Genomic DNA, 22,982 nt, shown 5'->3' on the forward strand with positions numbered 1-22,982 from the left:
TAAACATAAATTCGGACAATTCTCTCCAAAACGAATTTTGGACAATTTTACATTAAAAAAAAACAACAACAACAAATGCGTCGAAACTAAATGATCGTGTGGCGCTACAAGGTTAATTGTGATGTCATCATTCTGCGACAGAACACGCGCACGGGCATGTCAGCACGGCATGTTAGAGCAAACGGTGTACCTGTGTTAAAATGCGTACAGAGACTGGGCAGCTCTTTACTGCGTGGGAATTGTTTTAAAAGCAGACTTGTACCTGTTGCTGTTTCTTCCTTGTGGGATGGAATCGGTGTTAGCAGTAATATAACGAAACGTAAGCAGACCCGGAGAGATTTACACACCACACACAGTGTTTTCAAAGCAAAGTACCGACCCAAGTTCAGCATCATGGAGACCAAAGAGTTAAACACTGCAGAAATAGGAAAGGAGCAAGAATCGAGTGTGAGTGAGAGCAAAGAAGTAAAGGAAGGCTGCAAGAAAAGGAAAAGCGAAGACCCCGAGGAACACGAGAGAAACAAACGAGGTAAGAAACGAAGGGGAAGCAAACAGACCAAACCTGGAGATAGATATGTTCCTCCACCACAAAAACGCAACCCAGGAGTGAGTTTTAACCAAGAACACTTCGCAGAAACGTCGTACTACTTTGAGGGAGGACTTAGAAAAGTGCACCCTTATTATTTCGATTTTAAGACTTACTGTAAGGGACGTTGGATCGGTAAAACACTGTTAGAAGTTTTCAGCAGTGAATTTCGCACAGAACCACTAGACTACTATAAGAAAGCAGTGAAAGAGGGACGTATTCGACTGAATGAAATACCTGTGGACGACCTGGATATCACACTGAAGGTAGGGAATTTGATGGAACCTAATGCATAATAACTACAAGAAGACTTGGTTGGTTTTAAGCTTTTGTTTTTGTACTCCTCAGAATAATGACTTCATGAGGAACACTGTGCATCGGCACGAGCCCCCTGTAAACGGGCAGCCACTGCAGGTCTTAGTGGACGATGGTGAAGTGGTAGTGGTAGACAAACCTGCCTCTCTGCCTGTACATCCATGTGGCCGCTACCGCCACAACACCGTCATCTTCATTCTGGGGAAAGAGAGAGGTCTGTGCGGCCTTCACACTGTGCACCGTCTTGATCGACTCACCTCGGGCATCCTTCTGTTTGCCCGCACTCTGGAGATGTCCAAGAAACTGGACCAGATGGTTCGGGATCGACAGGTGAAGCCATCACCACCTCCCTGATATGATCTTTCAACTTAGTAGTGATTTTACCCCTGCCTCCAAACAAATGACTCAATATAAGCGCTCTGTATAAGTTTTATAGTAAAGAAGCCACAATGTTGTTCTTGCATATTCAGGTACTTTAGTTTGACTGGCACAAAGGTACCTTTTTTAAATCTATGGTTATTTGGGGTGTCTGCCATCTCCAAAGACTAACATTTTGTGAAGGCACTACTTGTAGGCTAGTTCTTCCTATGAAACCTGTGCAAGATGGTCATCATCATTACATAACACGAAAGGTGCCACAAGCAGTAAATTCTCCCCAAAAAACATATGCCAGTAGTATTATTATTTTTAATATATAGGTAAAGCAGTGTTTCTTACAGGATTTTGCGAGACTGTAGTCGGTGGACCTCTGACTCTCTAGGGGGGTCCGGGGACACGCTTATAGTGGCAAATCCATGATAAAAATCAGAGTATGTTCTTGACGCTCTCATGCATGGACACTCAACAGACACTCTTTATCGGAGTAATTTATTCTTTTTATTTGTCTATTTTTCGATTGATATCCTTGCAGCATTCTTCATTGTGTAATATAAGATATGTAAATACAGGTTATCTTTACCAGTTGTTAATAGACAGGAAGTGTTTAGTAGCTAGCCTTTGCATTCTTGGGGTGTTAACAGATAGCGATCCAAATCCAGCTGATATAATCATAATCGATAATCATTCATGAAGTAAGTGTTCATAATTAATTGTGAGCCCCCAGATAATAAATCATTGGCTTAGTTACAGACGATTGTGACTTTACTGTTGTGACTGGAAGCCACTGACTCCAATGTTGCTTCAAGGGGATGAAATACTCATTTTAGTAAAGATTTAGTTATAAGTCATATGGCTATCTTGTAAATAAGATGTCAATTGTTTCATTATTATGCTCTCTGTCCCATGTGCAAGGTGTCCTACACCTCACTCGCAACTGTTAGATAAGTTCTGATTAAACTCCAATTAATTATTGTAATATACTACACGTGGGTAAATTTTGCCTTCTTTGTAAGCTACAGTGATTTTACAGTTTTGGATGGATGGATTGCTATCTACTAACATCCCAAGAATACAAAGGCTAGCTAGTAAACTAGTAGAACATTTCCTGTCTATTAACAACTGCTAAAGATACTCTGTGTTTACATAAATTATACTACATAATATGTTGCAAAGGTATCAGTTGAAAACTATCAACAATTAAAAAAAACAAATGACTCGTATGTGTCTGGATGAAGCCATGTCTGTCTTGAAGAACAGGTAACTTTGCTAACGGTTTGCCAAAGTGGCAGGTGGCCAATCAGAACTGATTTCTGGAAAAATGAGTTAACCAATGATGTTTGAGGTGGTTAGAGAATAGCTAGTTAGGCCTGCACAATGACACAAAACAGAGATCTTTAACGTTGTTATGAGAAGTGTAAAAATATTTTCGTTTGTTATGAAACTATGGCGGGATACATGGGTAATTACTGGGAATCACTGGGTCAGGTTGTTATAGTTGGGAGAATTCCAAAGAGAAGGTTGTCATGAACCAAAAATGTGATTGATCACATTAAAGTTTGTCTAGACAGTACTATTATATTTTCCATCATTCAAATGGAAATAGCATTGGACAGAATGGTGTCCTAGGGACGCTAACCATCAAGTAGAGAGAAATTAACAAAAAATGATGAGCGAACACAAAAGGCAAGTACAACCCCAATTCCAAAAAATTTGGGACGCTGTGTAAAATGTTTAAAAAAAAAAACACAATGCAATGATTTGCAAATCTCATAAACTCGTGTGTTATACACAACAGAACAGAGAAAACATGTCAAATGTTTAAACTGAGGAAATGTACTATTTTAAGAAAAAAATGTCATTTTGAATTTGATGGCCTCAATACGCTTTGATGGCCATCAAATTCAAAATGACCTTATTATTTTCTTAAAATGGTACATTTCCTCAGTTTAAACATTTGACACGTTTTCTATCTTCTATTGTGAATAACGTATGGGTTTGAGATTTGCAAATCATTGCATTCTGTTTTTATTTACATTTTATACAACATCGCAACTTTTTTGGAATTGGGGTTGTAAATACTCTCACCTCACAAATAAGCCATCAGTATTTTGCCTATCCAAAATTCCGAGTTTGGTCTTGATATCAGGATTGAGTAATTGTTAGCTAGATAAGTTGAGCTTGCATGTTTTAGTTCGCCAGTAAACGTTGTGGTATGTTAGCAGATTAGATATGAACATTAGCTCTATAACTAGCTAGGTGTTGAATGCTACTTACAGTGTAGAGGTGCACATCCCGACTGGGTACTTGTGCAACACTGCACATCACACTTACTGCATTCATTCATTAGTCTTCAGTAACTATTTTATCCTGCTCAGGGTCACAGTGGTTTAAAATACTGATTTGTTATATTTTGTGAAACAGGCAACTAAGTTTGTTGGGAAATATCAGCACGTACATAGCACATCAGACTCCAGTGGAGGTGTGTATAAAAGGTGTTTATATGTCATGTTTTTGTGCTACATGATATACAGCATGTAGTATGTACAGGTAGGTGGACCATGAAACAGATATTTTATCACTGCCCCAGGAATGTTACGAGCTTAATTTGTCAATGCTTCAGTTGTATAGACTGTCCAATGCATATACTGTACATTGTCTGTAAATAGGCTTCCCTGTTACTATACATTTTCCTTTGCTTTGAACAGTTGGAGAAGGAGTATGTTTGTCGTGTGGAGGGGGAGTTTCCTGACACTGAGGTTGTGTGTGAAGAACCAATTCTGGTAGTCTCATTCAAGGTGGGTCTCTGCAGAGTGGATCCCAAAGGCAAAGACTGCCGCACAGTTTTCCAGAAACTCAGCTATAACGGGCGCTCTAGCGTGGTGCGCTGTCTGCCACTCACAGGGCGCACGCACCAGATCCGCGTGCATCTCCAGTATCTGGGATTCCCCATCCTCAACGACCCCATTTATGGCTCTTCTGCTTGGGGCCCGAACAGAGGCAAGGGAGGCCTGGTGGGTAAAAATGATCAGGAGCTGCTGGAAGCTCTTATTGAGGAGCACCGTTCCAAGGAGAGTTTACACCTCTTGGATATCTCCGATGAAGTGTTATCAGGAAACAGCGAGCCTAATGCGGGCACCAGTGGCGGTGCTGTGGTTAACAGTGCCCTGACGGACATAGTGGAATCTGTTAAGACTGTATGTGAAGAATCAACTACAAATGCAACTTCAAATGACAATGAAGCAGAAACGAATAGTACAGAGGCAAAAGAGAGCAGTTCTCAATCTGAGAAATTATCCACAACTGCAAACGTGACCAAGGTAGTCCGAGATCATTTATGTTCGGAGTGTAAAATTGTCCGGCCTGACCCTACAGAGAAGGAGTTGGTCATGTACCTGCATGCATTACGCTACAAGGGGCCTGACTTTGAGTATTCCACACAATTGCCTGATTGGGCTAAAGAAGACTGGGTGCAGGATTGAAATCCATTTTTACATTATTTTCTGTTCTTTTTATGAATATTTAATCTGTAAAAAAAAAAAAAGTGTTAATAGAAAATGGCTGGCATTTTGATTTGCGTTTAGAATTAGAACTGTGATCGAACCTTTAGGTGAAAATTTCAGTAAAAGCAGTTTTAATAAAAAAAAAATTCTGTAACCATTCAAAAAGCTGAGTTAAAAAACAATCTGCGGAAATAGACACCACAATTTAGACACTCAATTGCTCTGTGATCCAGGTAATGGGTCAGTAAAATATAAATCTTTATTGACTTTCTCAGTCACATTTACATAATAGTTCATTCTTAATACTTTAACTCTGACATCACATATCGACATAAAACAATTTTAGAACAGCATGTTTCTGAAACGTGACATCACTATGTGCATAACAAATTATTGTTACTTTTTACATTTGGCACTTTGTACACTAGAAAGGTGTGACAGCATTCCAGACATTTTGGTCACTGGCATACTAATAAAACATTGAGTTTAATAAAATGTAGTAATTGAAAGGACTAGAAAGGCTATTCAACAATGCAGCCATTAGTAATCCACTTCAATGTGTGAATGCTTGATCAACTGACCAGCAGCACTAGTTGCACAAATATGGCAAAGGAGCAAATTCTTTAATTAAAAATGTGGCTTTTTTTTTTTTTTTTTAAATTAAATGGCTTTTTATTTTTGCTTTTTTACATTCCATAGTCATTCAGTAGTGACTATTGATAAACAAATGTGTTCATTTTATTTAAAAAAATAATAATAATGTATTCAGAAATTACCAAGTCATTGCTCACAACATGGCACCACACTTCACAGCAAGAAAACCTGTCTTGGTACTCTAATGATCGTACGACATTCGAACAAGTAATGGCATATAAAGACAAGACATTAATGTGTGGAGCAGAAAATAGCTTTTACTGCATGCTTATGTCAGATGTTAGTTGACTGACTTGGTAGCTGTTTACTTCTGACTGCAGAAGTAAAATGTTAAAGGTTTCTTTTTCACTGTTCTGAGAAAAATGCTTTTAACATCAGGTAAAGTAATGAAAAAATTGAAAGTTTTACTTTTCAAAAGACTGTACAAATGTTCTAACTACTTTCATAGTACATTTACAACTGGAATATTGGTTTTCTCACATGGAGTTACAAAGTTTCTAACTAAATTAAAACTAAAACGTGTGTTAGTGTACGTCTACAGCAAATATAACCTTAAAGCAACCTAACCTGATAAAACAGGTATTTAACAATAATTCATTTAGACATTCTGAGAAACCAAATGTGACTCTACCCACCCCCCAGGAGATCAGGCCCATCAGCTGTGGAATGTTTGAGTAGCATATTTGGGTACGAGACATGTAATGAACAAATTTCTTAGCCAATAAATGAGTAAGATTTTATTCCACGTTATTTTGGGCCGTTTGTATTGGGCCATTTATCAGGAACTAAATATAAATATAAAGGGTAAACTGCCTTTTTTTGTTAACTGAAAGTCAATTTTAAATAAGAAAGAATGTGTATGGCTTCATTTATTTGTAGATTGATATGTTGACTTTGACACTCAATGTAAAAAATAATTTTACACTGTAAATCTGATATAATCTAAATACCAAGCACAATGCATAAGTAAAGAGACTGTAATACATCAAATACAATTCTGGGAGTTGAGTCTTCTGTATGACATGTAAAAATAAATAATTATATTATATTTGAGGGCTTTAAATATTTGAATATAAACTCTTGCTTGGCTTTTAGCTCAGTGGATATCTGAACAAAATAAACAGTCACAAGTGCCCCAGATAAAACAGAAAGGTACACTTTGGCAATTAAATTAAGAAAAATATTAAACAAGCATTTCATCAAAGCCATGAATCTTTGCATTAAATGACTCATTAACTGGTAAGCACTCAGATCCTATGTGAACTCAAAATAAGTGCCTTATTTTGTTTTATATTGTGTGTTCACCCAGATTTACTTGTAACCGATTCCCACATTTCCTCCACCACATGTGAAGCCAAATTATTGCTCCATTAAAGGCAGGTGCACTTGGAGGGAAATCCAGTTATGCATCTTATAAACAACTCCGAGACAGTTCTACTATCAAGACAATACATGATGTGTCCTATAAGTAAGCATGATCAAATTATTGGATTGGATCGTTTCAAATTAAATAGTCAGACTTTTCTTGATTAATTTATGCCTATTCCTTATCTTTATTTTTCTGTATTTAAAAAGAGGAAATTGCTTTTATGTAATGTTTAGGCAAACTGCTCTCAGGCACCATAATCCTTTGAAAATATGTACAATATTTGTATTATGAAATAGCAACCCAAGGCCATGTGGAACAGGCTCCTTCACACACTTGTATTGCCTGTGACATGCAGTTTCATCAGTCCCAAAAATTTTTTTGTAACACATATCATAAACTCATTGCAGATAGCAGTGTGAAAATAATTCTCGATATAATCTGGGATCTATATAACTCTGAATTTATAGGTCTGTTGTGTTTAGTAAGCATTTACAGATATGATCTCTTGGATGCTGAAATTATCAGCACACCACCAAGCACAAAGTACATCACAAGTTCAGGATTTAGCATGGTGGTAAAAGCATACACTGAGGCCTCTGTTAATCTGTTTTATATCCATTAAATCAACTGTTGTCCTCACCTCTTCCATCCCTCTTGATCCATACGTCAGGTAAATCCGGTTGACTGTTTGGCAATATTACAGGCAGCTCACTTTGGCTTGTCCGCCCCCTTCCAGAACTTGGGGAGCCAGGGTCATAAACTGTTTCTCTCAGAGACAGACGCAAAGTATCTCTCTTGCCGTTGAGGTGACCTGGTCGCAGCTCTCCTTCAGTCACAGTGGATGGTGCGACAGAGACTGCTGGCTCAATGTCACTCAAACAAGTCTCGTTAGAATCTTCAAGCCCCTCAGTGGAACTCTGAGACTGACAAGACAAAAGTCTTTTATGTGCATGACATCTATAGGCCCCATCCATAGAGAGTGACCTTTTATTAGTATTATCTGTGGTCTCTATGACCGTGATATCTTCCATGCTAGAGGATGACATGGAGACGTTCCATAGTTTCATTCCAGGGCTATGACATTTCTTGCACAAATGCCTTTCCTTTGCTGGATCACCTGTAAGAACTACTACAGGCCGCATTTTTTTTCCTTTGTAAGGGGATGAGGTCTGGACGGCTTGGGGAGTGTTGCAACCTTTGAGGTGCCTGCTACATATTTCATCACTCACAGATTCAGTGCTAATCCTGTTGTAATATCGCTTTGGACTGAGACCACAGAACTCAATGTCATCTGAAAGAACAGAAGGTCTGTTGGACAGCTTGCTGGTGCAAGTGCTGTTTTCAAAGCTGTCACTTAGATGACCGGCAAGAGGTTGCAGCTCGTACTGCTCTGGCTCCCTCCCTAGCCTTGACAGGTGTTGCCTGTGGCGGTGCTGATTGGGGCACAAGAATGCTCCGCCACCTTCTTTATTACAATTTTTTCTCCCATGTGATCCCGTGCTAGTACCACAGCTGAACATACCATTAGCTGATGGATTGTTGTTTCCTGCTTCAGCGCCTGAACAAGAAGATGGTATATTTTCTGTGGCTCTCTCTTTTGCACATGGTATGATTATTTTCCCACAATTTTTCTCAGGTCCAAAGAAGCAACAGAGTGACTGAAAGAAAAATGTGGCAAAACCGCATGCCACACACTTCACGAGAAGGAGAAATATCCCAAGCTTCCGGAAAAGCAGCGCAGTCGCTGGTAGCATTATAATACCGACACAAAAGTATGCTCCTGCACCTATGGCTACTGGACAACCCATTTTCTTCAGAGAATACGCGACCCTACCCAATCGGTCAGTGTGTGGGGCCAGGCAGTAAGAAATGCAGTAATTGGCAGCAAAGTCAACAGAGAGGCCTGCAGCAGCTGAAATGAACAATGCTTCCACACTATTTAACTGCCATTCTAAAAGCACAAGCAGGCCAACAGTAACAAAAACACTCCCCCCGACAGCAAATGTCACATAAATGCTTAATGGTATATTCCAAGTGGTGAGCAAAAGCGATGCAAATGTAAGGGCTACGGAAAAGCCTGCCACTACTAATGTCTCTGAGCTCAGGCATTGCTGGAGGTCATACAACAATAATTGGCTCACAAACCAGCCTCTTCGCAGTCCAGGTGGAGCGCTAGAAATCTCATTATTGAACCAAGACGTGATTTGTTTATAGAAATTTGAAGTTCTGTTGAAGTTAAAGCTGTTAAGCTGTGAGGTCTTAAATACCACAACAAGGACAGCAATTCGATTTTGTGAATCAAAACGAAGGCCCCCGGTCCTAGGTGAACCAGTTTCTGCCTGTTGTTCGTCCACCATCATTTTGAGACACTGCTCGAAAACACTAGGCGGGTAAGGGAATGTAATATTGTTGCAACAGAAACTGAAAGCATCCTCATTTGCAGAACAATGGCGAGTAGATAGCCAGTGAATCAAGTCTTCCACAAAACAAGTATTGTCTTCCACTGCTTCTTTGTCTGCTGGTGACGGTGAATAAAAAGTCTGGTTTCTAATTTTTCCACATAGCTTTTGCAACCACACTTGGGCTTCCGAACTACTTATATTGAATTCTGGGTCCATGGTAAAGGAGCCATTGCTTCTTGGATTGAAACGATCATCATCAACTGGGGTGACACCCCAAATGAGAGTCATAGTCATAGGCTCATCCTCTCCTTGTTTCATTCGCTCAAACATGAACTGATGGCGGTATTCTGCATCGTATCTTTCAAATGGATGACTGGAACGAAACAGCTGAGTTGCCCTACTGTCTGAGGATGGCAGTTTCATGCCAGGGTCTACACATGAGATGTAAATTCCTCCTGCAGCCAGGACTGCAAACCAGCAGATCCATATGTATCGAAACTTAACCACACCACAGGGCAGGACTTTTGAGAAAATTAGATTTGATGTGTCTGAGAGGCCACGTTTTAGACCCCGAAATTTCTGTCCTACTGTGAAAAGGCACCGCTTCCTTGAACTTGTGTCCCAAAATCCACCAGGATTTTTTGAGCAACATGGCTTCCATGATGGCTTAGAAGCAGTGGTGGAAGCTCCTGCAGCATGTCGCTCTTGCAAAACAATGGCACAGGGGAGCCAAACAAGAGCGAAAAGTGTGTTGATTAAAGAGGCACTACCAAGATACACAGCAAAACACCTCACCACTGTAATGCTACTTATGTAGCCGGAGTAGAATGCGACGCTGGATGTTAAGCCAGACACCAAGATCAAGTACCCAATTTCCCGTAAGACACGGTGGATTCTCTTTTCTAGTGCAGCTGGAGGATTATGGCTCAGTTGGGACTTCCAAAAGTCATTAAAGGTGAATGCTTGGTTTGAGCAACTTCCCAAAAGGACAAGGACTGCCATGAGATTCAGAAGTGGAAAAAACAATAGGCCAAATACTACTTTGTAGAAAAAATAAGATGTCAAAAGTGATAATGTGACTGCAAACAGAGACATAGCTGATAAAAGAAATGATCTTAGATATAAGGCCATTGTAAGTAGCAGTGCGAGAACTGTGAGAATAGGGTAGACAGAGTCTCTTGAGAGATAATATTTGAAAAGCTTTTGCTTAATCCCCAAGTCCATCCCTGTTATGGTAGTATTGTTATATGTTAGCTCATGACCTTCCAGATGTTTTACATACATCTCCATTAATGCATTTCCTTTTGCCACTGGTAGGAACAGGACACTATATTTTAGGGATGGAACCTGGTATTCAACAGTCTGAGGCCCCAGGAAATCCTTATCCACTAGGTAATGTAGAATCTGATAGATGATGTTGGATTGCTTGCAGGGAGGGGGGACAGATGCACAATAGCCATATTTGCTTGTCTCTACACATGATGCAACGAGGCTTCCATCATGGTAGTAAGGGGCACAGTATCTGAGCAAGCTTAAACTGTCTGACACTTGCTGAGCTGTGAGACTGAAGCAGGAGGAGACGTTGTTGAGGAGAGCCAGGAAGTTCCCCAGGGACCAGCTTGGACAGCACTCACCCTTACCCTTGTTGCCAACAACCTCTGTTTTGACCTGACAGAGTTCTTTAAAGTGTGCGTCTGAGCGTATCTGAAATTTGAAAGATAACATTACATTTTCTCAGTTTCTTCAGTGACTTCCAAGAGTTTAAAGAGCAAAATGGCAACTTTGCATAAAATTGTACCAAATGTTTCTGAAGTGATGCAACATGTTTAATGACGTACAATTATATTTGGATTACCTGGGTTTGCTCCATTTCGCACATGGAATAGATTGCCTTTAGACTCCACAGACTGTCCGAGTTTCCTGAGCGGAATACCAGCTGGGCATAGTGATCTCCTGCACGAGCACAGATGGAAGCGAGACAGCAGCAAATTTTATTATATGCTACAGTCAATTTACTGATATATTCGCTCAGCTTCATATTTAATGGACAATGGCAAATGATCTGGTCTGTTATCTTTTCCCTCACCAGGATCATTGCAAAAATAGGCGTTCTCAGTAGTGTCTGTATGTAGCATTCTCCTTGGACGATGTCTTAAGTGCTGCTGGATTTTACTGGGGACCTCTCTGGAAGCAGCATGATCAATGAATTACACATAGTACAGTTTATGATTGTGTCTACTATGAAATTTCTGATAGTGTATGTACAGTATATACTGAATGTCCACTTTATTAGAAACCCCTGTGTACCTACTCATTCATGTATTTATCCAATCAGCCTACATGTGGCAGCAGCACAATGCCTACGATTATACAGATGCACATCAAGAGCTTCAGTTAATGTAAATATCAAACATAAGAATGGGAAAAATGCTATCTCTGTGCCTTGACACATCAATGACTTTATACAAAAAAAAAAAAAAAAAAATGCAGTATGCAAATATTATACTGGTAGAAATGGCTTGTTGTGAGAGAGGACAGTGGAGAATGGCCAGACTGGTTCAAGCTAAAAGGAAAGCTACAGTAACTCAAATAGCCACTTTTTAAAACTGTGTTGAGCAGAAAAGCATCTCAGAATGCAAAACATATCAATTTGTATTTGCATTATTTTATGCATTACACTGCTGCCACATGATTGGATAATTGCATGAATGAGCAGGTGTACAGGTGTTCCTAATAAAGTGGACTAACAGTGTAAATGGCAAGGAGCTACCATTTACTATTTGCAGTACCGTGCTATACTTTGGTCCACAAACTGCTGAGATGTCAGAGATAGTGCTTTCCCAGGCCCAGTACTTTCCTGGAGCTTGGCCCAGGCTGCCAGTCTAATCCCAATGTCTGTTCCACGTGGCTCAAATCCCTGAAATACACCATCAGAGACAGATGAGGTGGAGTAGTTCCTTTTGAAAAATGTATTAAATGAATCTACAAGGCAAACTCTCGGGTCTCATTGTTGGGTCGATTTACTCTATTGCGATTCTGAATACAGCACATATTGTTGGAGAACACTACATGTCATTTTGTGGGTTTTCAATACAGAAACTTGAAGTGCTGTAACTAGGGGCTCCATTTTGATAGAAATTTTACACAATGAATAGAAAGGTACTTACCGCTAAAGGATCAGAAAAATCTGGCAGGGGACCAATCAAAATCCCTGCTAGGGAGAAGGCAAGGAGGACTACTGCACATGAGATAAGAACTGTCATCGGGTATTCCACTATGACTTGGGAGTAGCTGTCAAAAACAATTACCGTTAACAAATGACTGTATTAGAAGTCAGGGTTTTTTTTTTAAACCAAGGCTTTAAAAAAAAACCTGACCTGGTTCTATGATTTCTTTTTGCTTTTAAACAGTTATTGTTAATGGAACGATATTACGAGCAACATTAACACACTATGTAAACCTACTTCTTTGGGATCCGGTGAAGTCTCTCAGTCCTACAAAAGAGACAACCTTAACTTTTATTATTTACACTTCAGAATGCTTGCATTTATATCAATCAGAAGAACATTCGGAAAAGGTTTGAACCTGACTGTCACCACATGATGCTGAACAGGCGTGTAGTTACTGCCATCACGTGATCCTTGCAGCCAATGACACTGCATTGTATTATGACATATAGGTTGGTGGAAGGGACTGCACCTGTGAACTGTCTTGACAGCATTGCTTGCGCAGTCTGAATGAGAAGACACGTTTGTTTGATTCAGACAGACATTGTCTGTGATTGGCTGCTGGTGGTCGCAGCACGGGCATCTCTTGAGTCGAGGTGACTGGTAGGCATGACTCTGCAACACTTGGTCATACAGTTGAGAGGAGGAAGGTGGTGTGGACAGATGGTTTATGTGCTCCCCCTCTATGGGAATTTCATTCGTTGGAGACTCTGCATCCTCACTGTCTGGGGGACACAATGACACCTTCGGGATCTCACTGCAAGTGAACAGGAAACAGAGCAACAGCCTTTAATATAAATTGTTTCATGTGACTTATTTTTCCAGTACACCGGAACCTTAGATATTCTGATGAACCATAGTTCAGATGCTTTGCAGAGCAAAGCTATGCTATCACTTCACCATCACACATAGCAGAGCTCATTAACTAATAATTAAGCCCTTAATATGCTGAAAGTAGTTAGGTACATGGACTGATTAAAACTGTGCAGGGCAAGGCACTGCAAAATTCATTCATCATTCACTTTCAGTAATTGCATTATACTGGTCATGTGGTGGTTCTCAGAGCATGAGATGGGAATGCAATGAAATGGGAATACTGTAACAAGACCAGATGCTCAGATGTATTAATTTGCTGATTGTAGTATCTTTCTAACCTAACATGAAATTTCTCTTGAATTAAATGAAAATAATCTATCTACCTTGGTATTAGCATTTTAAATAAGTACACAGGACATACAAAGGACATAGGCTTATACAACTTTCTGTGACCGAATATAGCTATGCATTACACGCACTTGTGCTATATTATTTTGAACATAAGAAGATGAAGTATTTTGAAATATAGTAACTTGAGATTTATAGGCACTACATAATTCCACATGGCGAGATAGATGTTTACATTTTGTATTCTAATGTGAAATGTTATGGTCTCGGGTGGTGTTTAAAAATGAAATTTGAGTCTTCAGAGACTGATACAAGACTGAGTAAAATTTCACCTGAGTTTATGAGAAGACCAAGACCACTGATATGTGGTCTCAAAACTGGTCTCAAGAACCACAACACTAAACTGTTGCGTAGCCAATCTGCATAACCGCATGTTTCAAATAATATGAGGAATCCGGACAGCCTAGAGGAAACCCACGTGTACATGGGGAAAACATGCGAAACTGCGTATACAGTAACCCAAACTCAGGATCAAACCAGGGACCCTGGATCTATGAGCCACTAATACTATACGCTGTGCCACCATGCCACCCATAAACTCATCACTTTACTTAAAATACTGTATATGTTAACAGTTTTTTCTTTCAGTTGGGAAAAGTTGCTATAATGGTTTAAGTATCATTTGTTTTAAAGCATAAGTGAGGCAGATCCGTGGATGATAGTTTTACGGGGAAAACTATCTAATGTTAACTAATCATTTTGCCTGCTTGCTAACTTTGCTGAGAGTGGCTCTGAATAATTAGCATTCAATGTAGAAAAACATTCTATTATTTCTCATTTTTATACTAAATTGTATTTCTTTATTTTTTATTTATTTTAGCTTTTTTTTTAAGCTTTGAACTGTATCTACATTTCTGGTGAAATGTTCAATTAAACCAGGAATAGATAACTGCTAGCTGTTCTCATTCTTCCCAGAGAACATTCTACAATTTTAGCTTATTTACTAGTATGTGGTAGCACAGTGTAGACTGCTGATTCATTGCTTCGGTTTGATTTTTGGAGACAAAAATGCATGCAGTTGTAGTGACAACATGCCTGAAAAGGCACCACACTCAGAAAATGAAGTGCCAGGGCAGACCTTAGCTTTAAAAAACAAAAACAAATTTATGTTATTTAGCACCAACTATTCAGTCTATATAGGATTTCGCAGTGTTGTTTTTTGTGTGATTGTTGCAGCAAAAAATGCTTGATTTTGCTGCAGCTTTTTTCAAAATTTACGATGCAACTTGCAGAGTTTTTTGTGTGGAAAACTACGTGATTTGGCAAAATTGCAATTGCACAAAATTGTCTTTCACAGTGATGTTTGTTGGCAAATGAGACCTTATAGTTGTATTCATTTTCAATGCACGTGAATCGAAGAGGGCTTCGACTGAATGCACATTGCGATGACATCTACAGTAATTTTGAAAAATTGCAAGCTCCTCCGAATATTATGGTGTTTGCTGGATTTTGCATTCATTTCTGCGAACACGAAATCGCAAAAATCTGAAGGGACTGGCTATTATTAGTTACTAGTTTTCTCTTTAACAGTATTCTTCACATTCTTCAGGGTTAGTGTTGTTATTGTCATGATATAGAATGATAAATGATGGGTTTCACATATTTATCATCCAATCTATGATTGTGTTTTGTGTTCTGATTGACCAGTTTTGCACTTATCAATATAATAATGGCATGCAGCTGTTTATGGCAAACTCAGTGGTCTTTGTATAGACTAGTGTAACTGCTCCCTTTCTTTTAAAAACATTCAAACACATTTTCGTGCAGCTTATTTGAAAAATAATGTCAATAGGTCTATAAGTAAAGATTTTTAGTAGTGTCTATGTATGTAAATCCTCAAGCTGTATGAAACATAAAACTAAAATTGTATTTTTGTATTTTTACAATTGTATTTTAAAATTGTACTGCATTTTTGTGGCTAATGGTTACCCAACATGTTTTAAATAAAGACAGCTTATTACAGTTTACAGTATGGCTTTTCAGGACTGAAGATTAAAGCCATTGCATTGCACCACTACTGTAAAGCTTCATTCTAAGCACTTCTGGGTAAGATCAAGCAAACAATATTATGTATAAATTCAAATTACTGGCAGGTTAAAATAGATAAGCAATGATCTTCAAAGATTATACAGTATCAGAGTATTGCTTCAAGATTCAATTGCACTAAAAGATAACAAAACAATACTTAATCTACTGTCTTTGCTTGCTGAATTGCTTCTCTCGCTATAATTTATTTATTTATTTATTTATTTATTTTTTTTTTTGGGGGGGGCAGAAATGTTCTTAATTAGTTCTCTGATTTAAAATTGTATTGTTTGCGGATGTATTTTCATGTAGATTCTAAAACTCAGATCATAATGAATAACTCCAAACTAACATTTGATTTAAAGCCACAAATTATTTAAATCTAGCCTGATGTTTTCACAAAAAATGTTTCGGGGCCTTCAGAATTGGCGCAAAAAGTAAGATGATGTCTTGTGAATGGGATATTAACTGAAACTCCTGTATGTCCTTCCTTCCATGAGATTAATTCTTGTAAAAAAATGTCTAGAGTTTCTAGGTATCCGTATGTTGCCCATCACACTGTGTCACATGACATTTAACAGAATGGAGACACTGAAGAAAGAGCCAAGTTGTGGATCCAGTCATTATCTGTACGAGAAGTATCAAGTCACCATTTTTGCTGAACATTTAATGTAATAACTGGTACTTACTGCAAGGTTCTGTATTTCTTTTCAACAAATAAGCTCTCAGTTTCATAATAGTGGCACCACTACAATAACAGAATATATAATTCCCATATTTTCAAGCCTACTAACCAAGAAACAAATTACTCGAATGCAATAATAATTTCGTTTTCTGACAGCTATTTCAGCAATGAGCCTTGCCTCAGTGCACTTTGCTGAACTAGTAACACTTCAATATGACTCTATCTGCTGTATTCCCAGTGTCTGCTTGTTTGTCTTAATCAGACTCTCCAAATTCTCCTCAAATCCATCTGGCTGCACATCTTTTCTTTTCCCTCTCAGTGGAGCACCTTATTGTGCTGTCTTTTCTGTTGCCAATACCAACTGTGTGGTGTGTGTGTGTGTGTGTGTGTGTGTGTGTGTGTGTGTGTGTGTGTGTGTGTGTTACTTAGGGGTGCTTTGGTCATAGAAGAGTGCTCTGGAATAAGGTGATCTGACAGCTCTGCAACAATTTTGTTATTAGGCACTTCACACAGCTAAGACTGAGCAACGACTACAGTAATTTTAGAATCGAAAGACAGTTCTAGCTCTGCCAGCACCTGCCAAGAGAAAAAAAAAATTCAAACGAGAGTCTTAACAAATAGAACAAAGCAGAGTAAGAAATTGACCTTGGTGTGTAATACTATGTTATTACTATACCACGGCACTCTTGAATTCTCAAATCTGATTGGGCAGAAGGTGCTGATTAATTTTCCATAACAGCATGGACCTGACAATAGTGCTGGCTGTAATTCAGGTCACGGGTTTATATAAGTGTGCTAATTTTATAGGTTATCGTTTCTATAGAAACAAGTAATTCACAGTGTCTTGTATGGGAGAGAATCTACACGATCTAAGGCTAATAATAAATGGATCAAACAAAAGTGAACCTTTCTGTAAGGAGACGTTTATTTAAAATTCTTCAGGACAGAGAATCTTATGCTTTCTGGTTTCTCGGTAATCTGACAAGCTGTGTTTAATTTTTTCTCTATTAACTTCAAGAGAAGAAAGAGAGGCTGGTAAGGGAACAACTATTCACAACTGCTATAACGTAACTGATGACAGAAACGTTCCAGAACATTAAATGTAATTAAAAAAAGGTTAAGAAGCACAGTGTTTTTTTTCATTAATGAATCAAAAATGTTCATTGCTGGCAAATCACTCTGGCTTAGAGGAGTAAAACACTTAGGGACATGCTGTTCTAGGAAAATAATCCATCATAGGGTTGTGTCATGCAGCCCAACCCAAAGCCGTGGATTATTTGCCTATTGTCTCATTTTATTCCTTACAAACATAAAGGCAATTATCTTATAAAATCTCAGCGAATCCCCATTACATAAGGCACCAAAACACGATTATAATTTTATACTGCACAAAATCACTGAGCTTGTGAGCCTCTCCAGTAATGCATGTAAAAAAAAAATTTTAAGCATTGGCATGGCTGTGCACATATTTGATCTGGAATTCCAGCCTGGATTTATTTATCTCTGTTATGAGACACTATTGGCCTGTGATGAACCCTATGTCTTAAAATACAAGCAGAACCCATGGATGAAATTTCAGTGGACTATACTGTGTTACCTGGCAAACACTAACTGCTCATACAGTGAGCTTACTGAATCACACTTGCTTTAGGTCACCAGTTCTACTGTACCCAGCAAAACCGAACTATTCTAAACTTTCCTCAACCCAAAATAGATATTCTAATACTCCTATTTAGAGCAGGAGTTCTCAAATCAATCAGCCATAACATTAAAACCACTGACAAGTGAATAACATTGATTATCACATTACAGTGGAACCTGTAAAGGGGTGGGATATATTAGGCAGCAAGTCAACAGTCAGTTCTCAAAGTTGATGTGTTGGAAGCAGGACAAATGGGCAAGTGTAAGGATCTGAGCGAGTTTGACAAGGGCCAAATTGTGATGAATCAGAGCATCTCTAAAACAGCAGGTCTTGTGGGGTATTCCTGCTATGTAATGGTTAGTATCTACCAAAAGTGGTCCAAGGAAAGACAACCAGTGGACCGGTGACAGGCTCATGGGTGACCTAGGCTCGTTGATGGGCGTGTGGAGCGAAGGCTAGTTCGTCTGAGCCGATCCCACAAAAAAGCTGTAGCACAAATTGCTGAAAATGTTAATGCTGGATATGATAGACAAGTTTCAGAACACACAGCGTATCGCAGCTTGTTGTGTAACTACAGACTGGTCAGAGTGCCCATGCGGATCCCTGCCCACCACCAAAAGCACCTACAATAGGCACGTGACCATCAGAACTGGACCATGGAGCAATGGAAGAAATTACGTTTTCGTTTAAATGGTGTGGACAGCCGGGTGCGTGTGGGGAAGAGATGGCACCAGGATGCACTATGGGAAGAAGGCAAGCCAGCAGGCAGTGACATGCTCTGGGCAATGTTCTGCTGTGAAACCTTGGGTTCATGTGGATGTTACTTTGACACGTAACACCTACCTAAATATTGTTGCAGACCAAGTACACCCCTTCATGGCAACAGTATTCCCTAATGGTAGTGGCCTCTTTCAACAGGATAATGCGCCCTGCCACACTACTAAAATTGTTCAAGAATGCTTTGAGGAACATGACAAAGAGTTCAAGGTGTTGACTTGGCCTCCAAATTTCCCAGATCTCAATCTGATCGAGCATCTGTGGGATGTGCTGGACAAACAAGTCTGATCCATGGAGGCCCCACCTCGCAACTCACTGGACACAAAGGATTTGCTAACGTCTTGGTGCCAGAAACCCCAGCACACCTTCAGAGGTCTTGTGGAGTCCATGACTCGACAGGTCAGACCTGTTTTGGCGGCACAAGGGGGACCTACACAATATTAGGCAGGTGGTTTTAATGTTATACACAGACCCCCTCAGTACACATTAGGTTCATTGTTTAAATGTGCACAATAATATTTTGACAACTTATAGGAGCCATAAAGATTTTTATTCCTGAACTTCCACTTACATTTAAGTATACTGTATATGCCAAGATAATTTACATTCCTACTTGTTTTTTAAGTTATCGAGAGTTGGATTTAACTCAGCCAATTCCAGTGACCACTCAACAGGCTAATTACTAGAAGAACCCGATAAAAAAAATATATAATCATTTTGATAACTGTGGGCTGTGATTTCCATCACTGTAACAAAATAAAAATATCACAACCTGGCTATGATTCACAGACTACACTGTGAGGACCATTAGACCATTTGAGAACTGAAAGCCATTAGAATATTTAGTCATGATCAAGCAGGTCATGGGTTCAACCTTCACAAATAAGTAGTAGTAATAGTTCTGGTGTATTAATGCTACAAATGCACCTGTATCACATTTTTCTCTATGTCTACTGCTAATCAGGTATTAATCATTGCCACTACTAGCCTGCAAAGAAACATCCTACAGTGCTGCCCCACCACACGTGCGCTTAACTCAGCAGGAGCATGATTTCTGCTTTTGGCGGAGATGACAATAGCGAGGAGGCTTGATGTTGCGTGGCAGTTGAAGCGGTGGCTCTGTGGAATATACACTACTGTAGTGCTGCTACAGACAAACAGTAAGAGAAGCTTGAATACCCCACAGCCTAGAAATGTGGTCTTGAAAATCCATGAATAATCAAATAAGCTGAAAATGTCAGCTACTACTACAATATGATTCTTTACTCTTAAAAGCTATATTTCACGCGCACCATTCAAGAAAAAAACATGCTCAAAGCAGCACTGATACTACAGGAATACATAATTCATCCTGATTCGGCTCATTTCACTGAAATGATCCTTCAAAAGCTCAAGCCATTTTCTTATGTGCACAGGATGTGAGCAGCCATTTTAAGTAACAAAGGAAGACCAAATAATACTGTAGCACAAAGCCATTAAATGAACAAGTCAAAGGTTTAGACAGAAGCGCCCAGGTGGGTGCCTCACGCTTGCACATGGAGACGAGGCTTCTCCTATGAGAGTCATGCTCAAACATGAATCATTGCTGTGACTGCTGGAGCCTGTCCACCAGAACTCTGAAGAGTCATCCTCTCGCCATCTGCTGAGCACCTCTCCTCTTCCTAATCACTTCATATGTCATTTACCACTATCAGAGGAAAGGGAACAGTAATGGTAGGGAACAGTCTACTTAGATGAAGCTAAATTGTTCGCTCCGTAAAAAGAAAAAAAACAACCTAGTATTTTAATACGGAAAGTGAAACACAAATTTTAATGGTGCATGTTATGCAAACTGCATGTTATTCAGCGAGGAGAGAAGAATGGAAAGGGAACTGGAAAAGAAAACAAGCTGAATATATAATATGATGCGACTATGAAGTGGAACACTTTATTTCACACACCTGAGGTTTCACTCCGAGGTAGAATATTGGATATGCAAAGCTGAACACCTCCTTGTAATTCACTATCATATTCATATTTAATTGCTATTGTATTGTCTAGATCATAGTAATGATTGCAGATACAGTATGCATATTATTAGAAGAAGCCTTTATTTGTCACATTACAGCACAGTGAAATGCTTTTCTTTGGATATCCCAGCTTGTTAGAAAGTTGGGATCAGTCAGCCATGATACAGCGCCCTGGAGCAGAGAGAGTTAAGGGCCTTAAGTGGAAGCTTGGCAGGGGTGGGGCTTGACTCTCTGACCTTCTGATCAGTAAGATACTTAACCGCTGAACCACCACTGAGCCATAAACATTACAGCATATTATGTCAGACCCCAAAAAATCTCTCTTATGGTGCAAGAACATTCATGAAAAATCCATACATACATTTTCCATACTGGTTATACTACACAGGGTCGCGGGGGAGCCTTCATCCTATCCCAGGGAACTTGGGTCACGAGGCGGCACGAGGGACACCCTGGATGCGGTGCCAACCCACCGCAGGGCACAATCACATACTCATTCACACACTACATACAATTTGGAAATGTTACAACACGTGTCTTTGGACTGGGGAAGGAAACTGGAGTACCTGGTGAAAACCACCGAAGAATGAGGAGAACATGCAAACTCCGCACAGAACGGAGGCAGTATTCGAACCCCCAACCTTGGAGGTGCAGGGTGCATCATGTAAATCTTATTTCATAAGTAATTATATTTCTGTGAGTGTAATGAACAATTTTAAAAGGTACGTACATCTTGGTATATCTTTGTTGTCGTTATAAAACTCATACTTCAACATCAAATGTGCAAATGTGATGATGAGTTAACAATTCTTAACAGGCTTTTGGTGTAATTCTTCATCCATTTTGGCAAAGGTACTTATAATACTTTTCATTTACAGGCTTTTGCTCTTAAACAATGTCATGAACCAAAGATTCATTTTAGTGGGAGTCAAGTTGAGCTCATGAAAATGAAATTTCAGTCTTCCTGTATGCTGATATGACTTTAAAATCGTAAATATACTGTATTTTGAGCACTGGGGTCTCAACAGTTAAGTCTCAGGGTAAATGATCAGAAGGTCAGGGGTTCAAGCCCCAGCACTGCCAAGCTGCCACTGTTGGGCCCTTGAGCAAGGCCCTTAACCCTCTCTGCTCCAAGGACGCTGTATCATGGCTGACCCTGCGTTCTGACCCCAACCTCCTAACAAGCTGGGATGTGCGAAGAAAAGCATTTCACTGCCTTGTAATGTATATGTGACAAATAAAGGCTCGTTATCACTATTTTATAGATGTCACATGAATAATATATTCTTCATCAGCATGGACAGGAAAATCCCCTGTCCTGAAATAAAGATCCACAGTGTTTATCTAAGTCCAGCTGGATATAAATAAACATTTTAACAGTTCTCAAATCTAGACTTTTTGATAAACAAACTCAGTGGGGCTTATATTCTTATCTTATATTCTCAGATCTGCTCTTCAAACTAGGCGCCTAGATGTGATTATTTGTTACTGTCAGTATTGAGAATTGTTTTCACTGGTAAACGAGCATTAGATTTATACCAGTCAGTTTAACGAGCTTATTCATTTCTCTGTGCATGCGGCAGCTGCGTGTTTAGTAGTAAACATTGTATTATTTACCTCGCAGCGTCAAGTTATTGCACAGTAAACAATGAAATCTCAACGCGTTTGGAACTGAGTTCAATTACACAAGAAGCAGGAAACGGTAGCCTACCTTGGAGCAGGTCCTTCTGCCGTCGTCTGATTTATTTCACTTATCACACAGCGCTCATCACAGACCGAGACGGCATCCATATTAACAGTCCACTTTTAAACCTAATGGCTATCAACCTTTGTCGTTTCTTTGCTGATATCCTTCCTAAATATAAGATTTATTCAACACTGCGCGTCCTAGACGTTTCTAAATGATGTCTCTGTGGTGAGGATAAACTGTGTGTTTGCAGGCTGCTCCGTGGCTGGATTCCAAATGACTTCCTATAGAGCATAGAGTGTACTAAGTATGGTGCGCGCGCCATTATTCCTCAACTCATGTAGTGCACTCATATAGGGACCGAACACTGATTGGAGATGCAGCCTGAGCTCGCGCCGGTCTCCTATTGGTGGAGCTGAGCGGTCGCTGTTCTTCACAGGATGGTGCTAACTGAATTATAACAGTAGCGTAGAATTCTCCCTACGCTGCATCAACCGGATAT

General features: G+C 39.5%; 2 protein-coding genes across 3 annotated transcripts; one reads left to right on the top strand and one right to left on the bottom strand.

Annotated features, from left to right (window-relative positions):
• The first annotated feature begins 75 nt into the window (after nt 1-75).
• On the top strand, nt 76-6,479 carry rpusd2 (RNA pseudouridine synthase domain containing 2). The gene is made up of 3 exons (XM_017477143.3): nt 76-852; nt 935-1,231; nt 3,985-6,479. The coding sequence occupies exons 1-3, from the start codon at nt 91-93 to the stop codon at nt 4,756-4,758; spliced, it is 1,833 nt and encodes a 610-aa protein (XP_017332632.2). The 5' UTR covers nt 76-90; the 3' UTR covers nt 4,759-6,479.
• Nucleotides 6,480-6,832: 353 nt separating this feature from the next.
• On the bottom strand, nt 6,833-22,727 carry disp2 (dispatched homolog 2 (Drosophila)). Of its 2 annotated transcripts, none has more exons than XM_017477142.3 (8): nt 22,505-22,727; nt 12,904-13,188; nt 12,669-12,698; nt 12,372-12,495; nt 11,994-12,121; nt 11,291-11,388; nt 11,060-11,157; nt 6,833-10,908 (listed from the first exon to the last, which is right to left on the bottom strand). In XM_017477142.3, the coding sequence occupies exons 1-8, from the start codon at nt 22,582-22,584 to the stop codon at nt 7,426-7,428; spliced, it is 4,326 nt and encodes a 1,441-aa protein (XP_017332631.1). In that variant the 5' UTR covers nt 22,585-22,727; the 3' UTR covers nt 6,833-7,425. The 2 variants fall into 2 exon arrangements, with proteins under 2 accessions (XP_017332631.1, XP_017332630.1); XM_017477141.3 differs by having other exon boundaries at nt 12,790-13,188.
• Between the last annotated feature and the right edge of the window lie 255 nt (nt 22,728-22,982).

The sequence above is a fragment of the Ictalurus punctatus genome, chromosome 9, assembly GCF_001660625.3.
Source record: "Ictalurus punctatus breed USDA103 chromosome 9, Coco_2.0, whole genome shotgun sequence".
Lineage (NCBI taxonomy): Eukaryota > Metazoa > Chordata > Actinopteri > Siluriformes > Ictaluridae > Ictalurus > Ictalurus punctatus.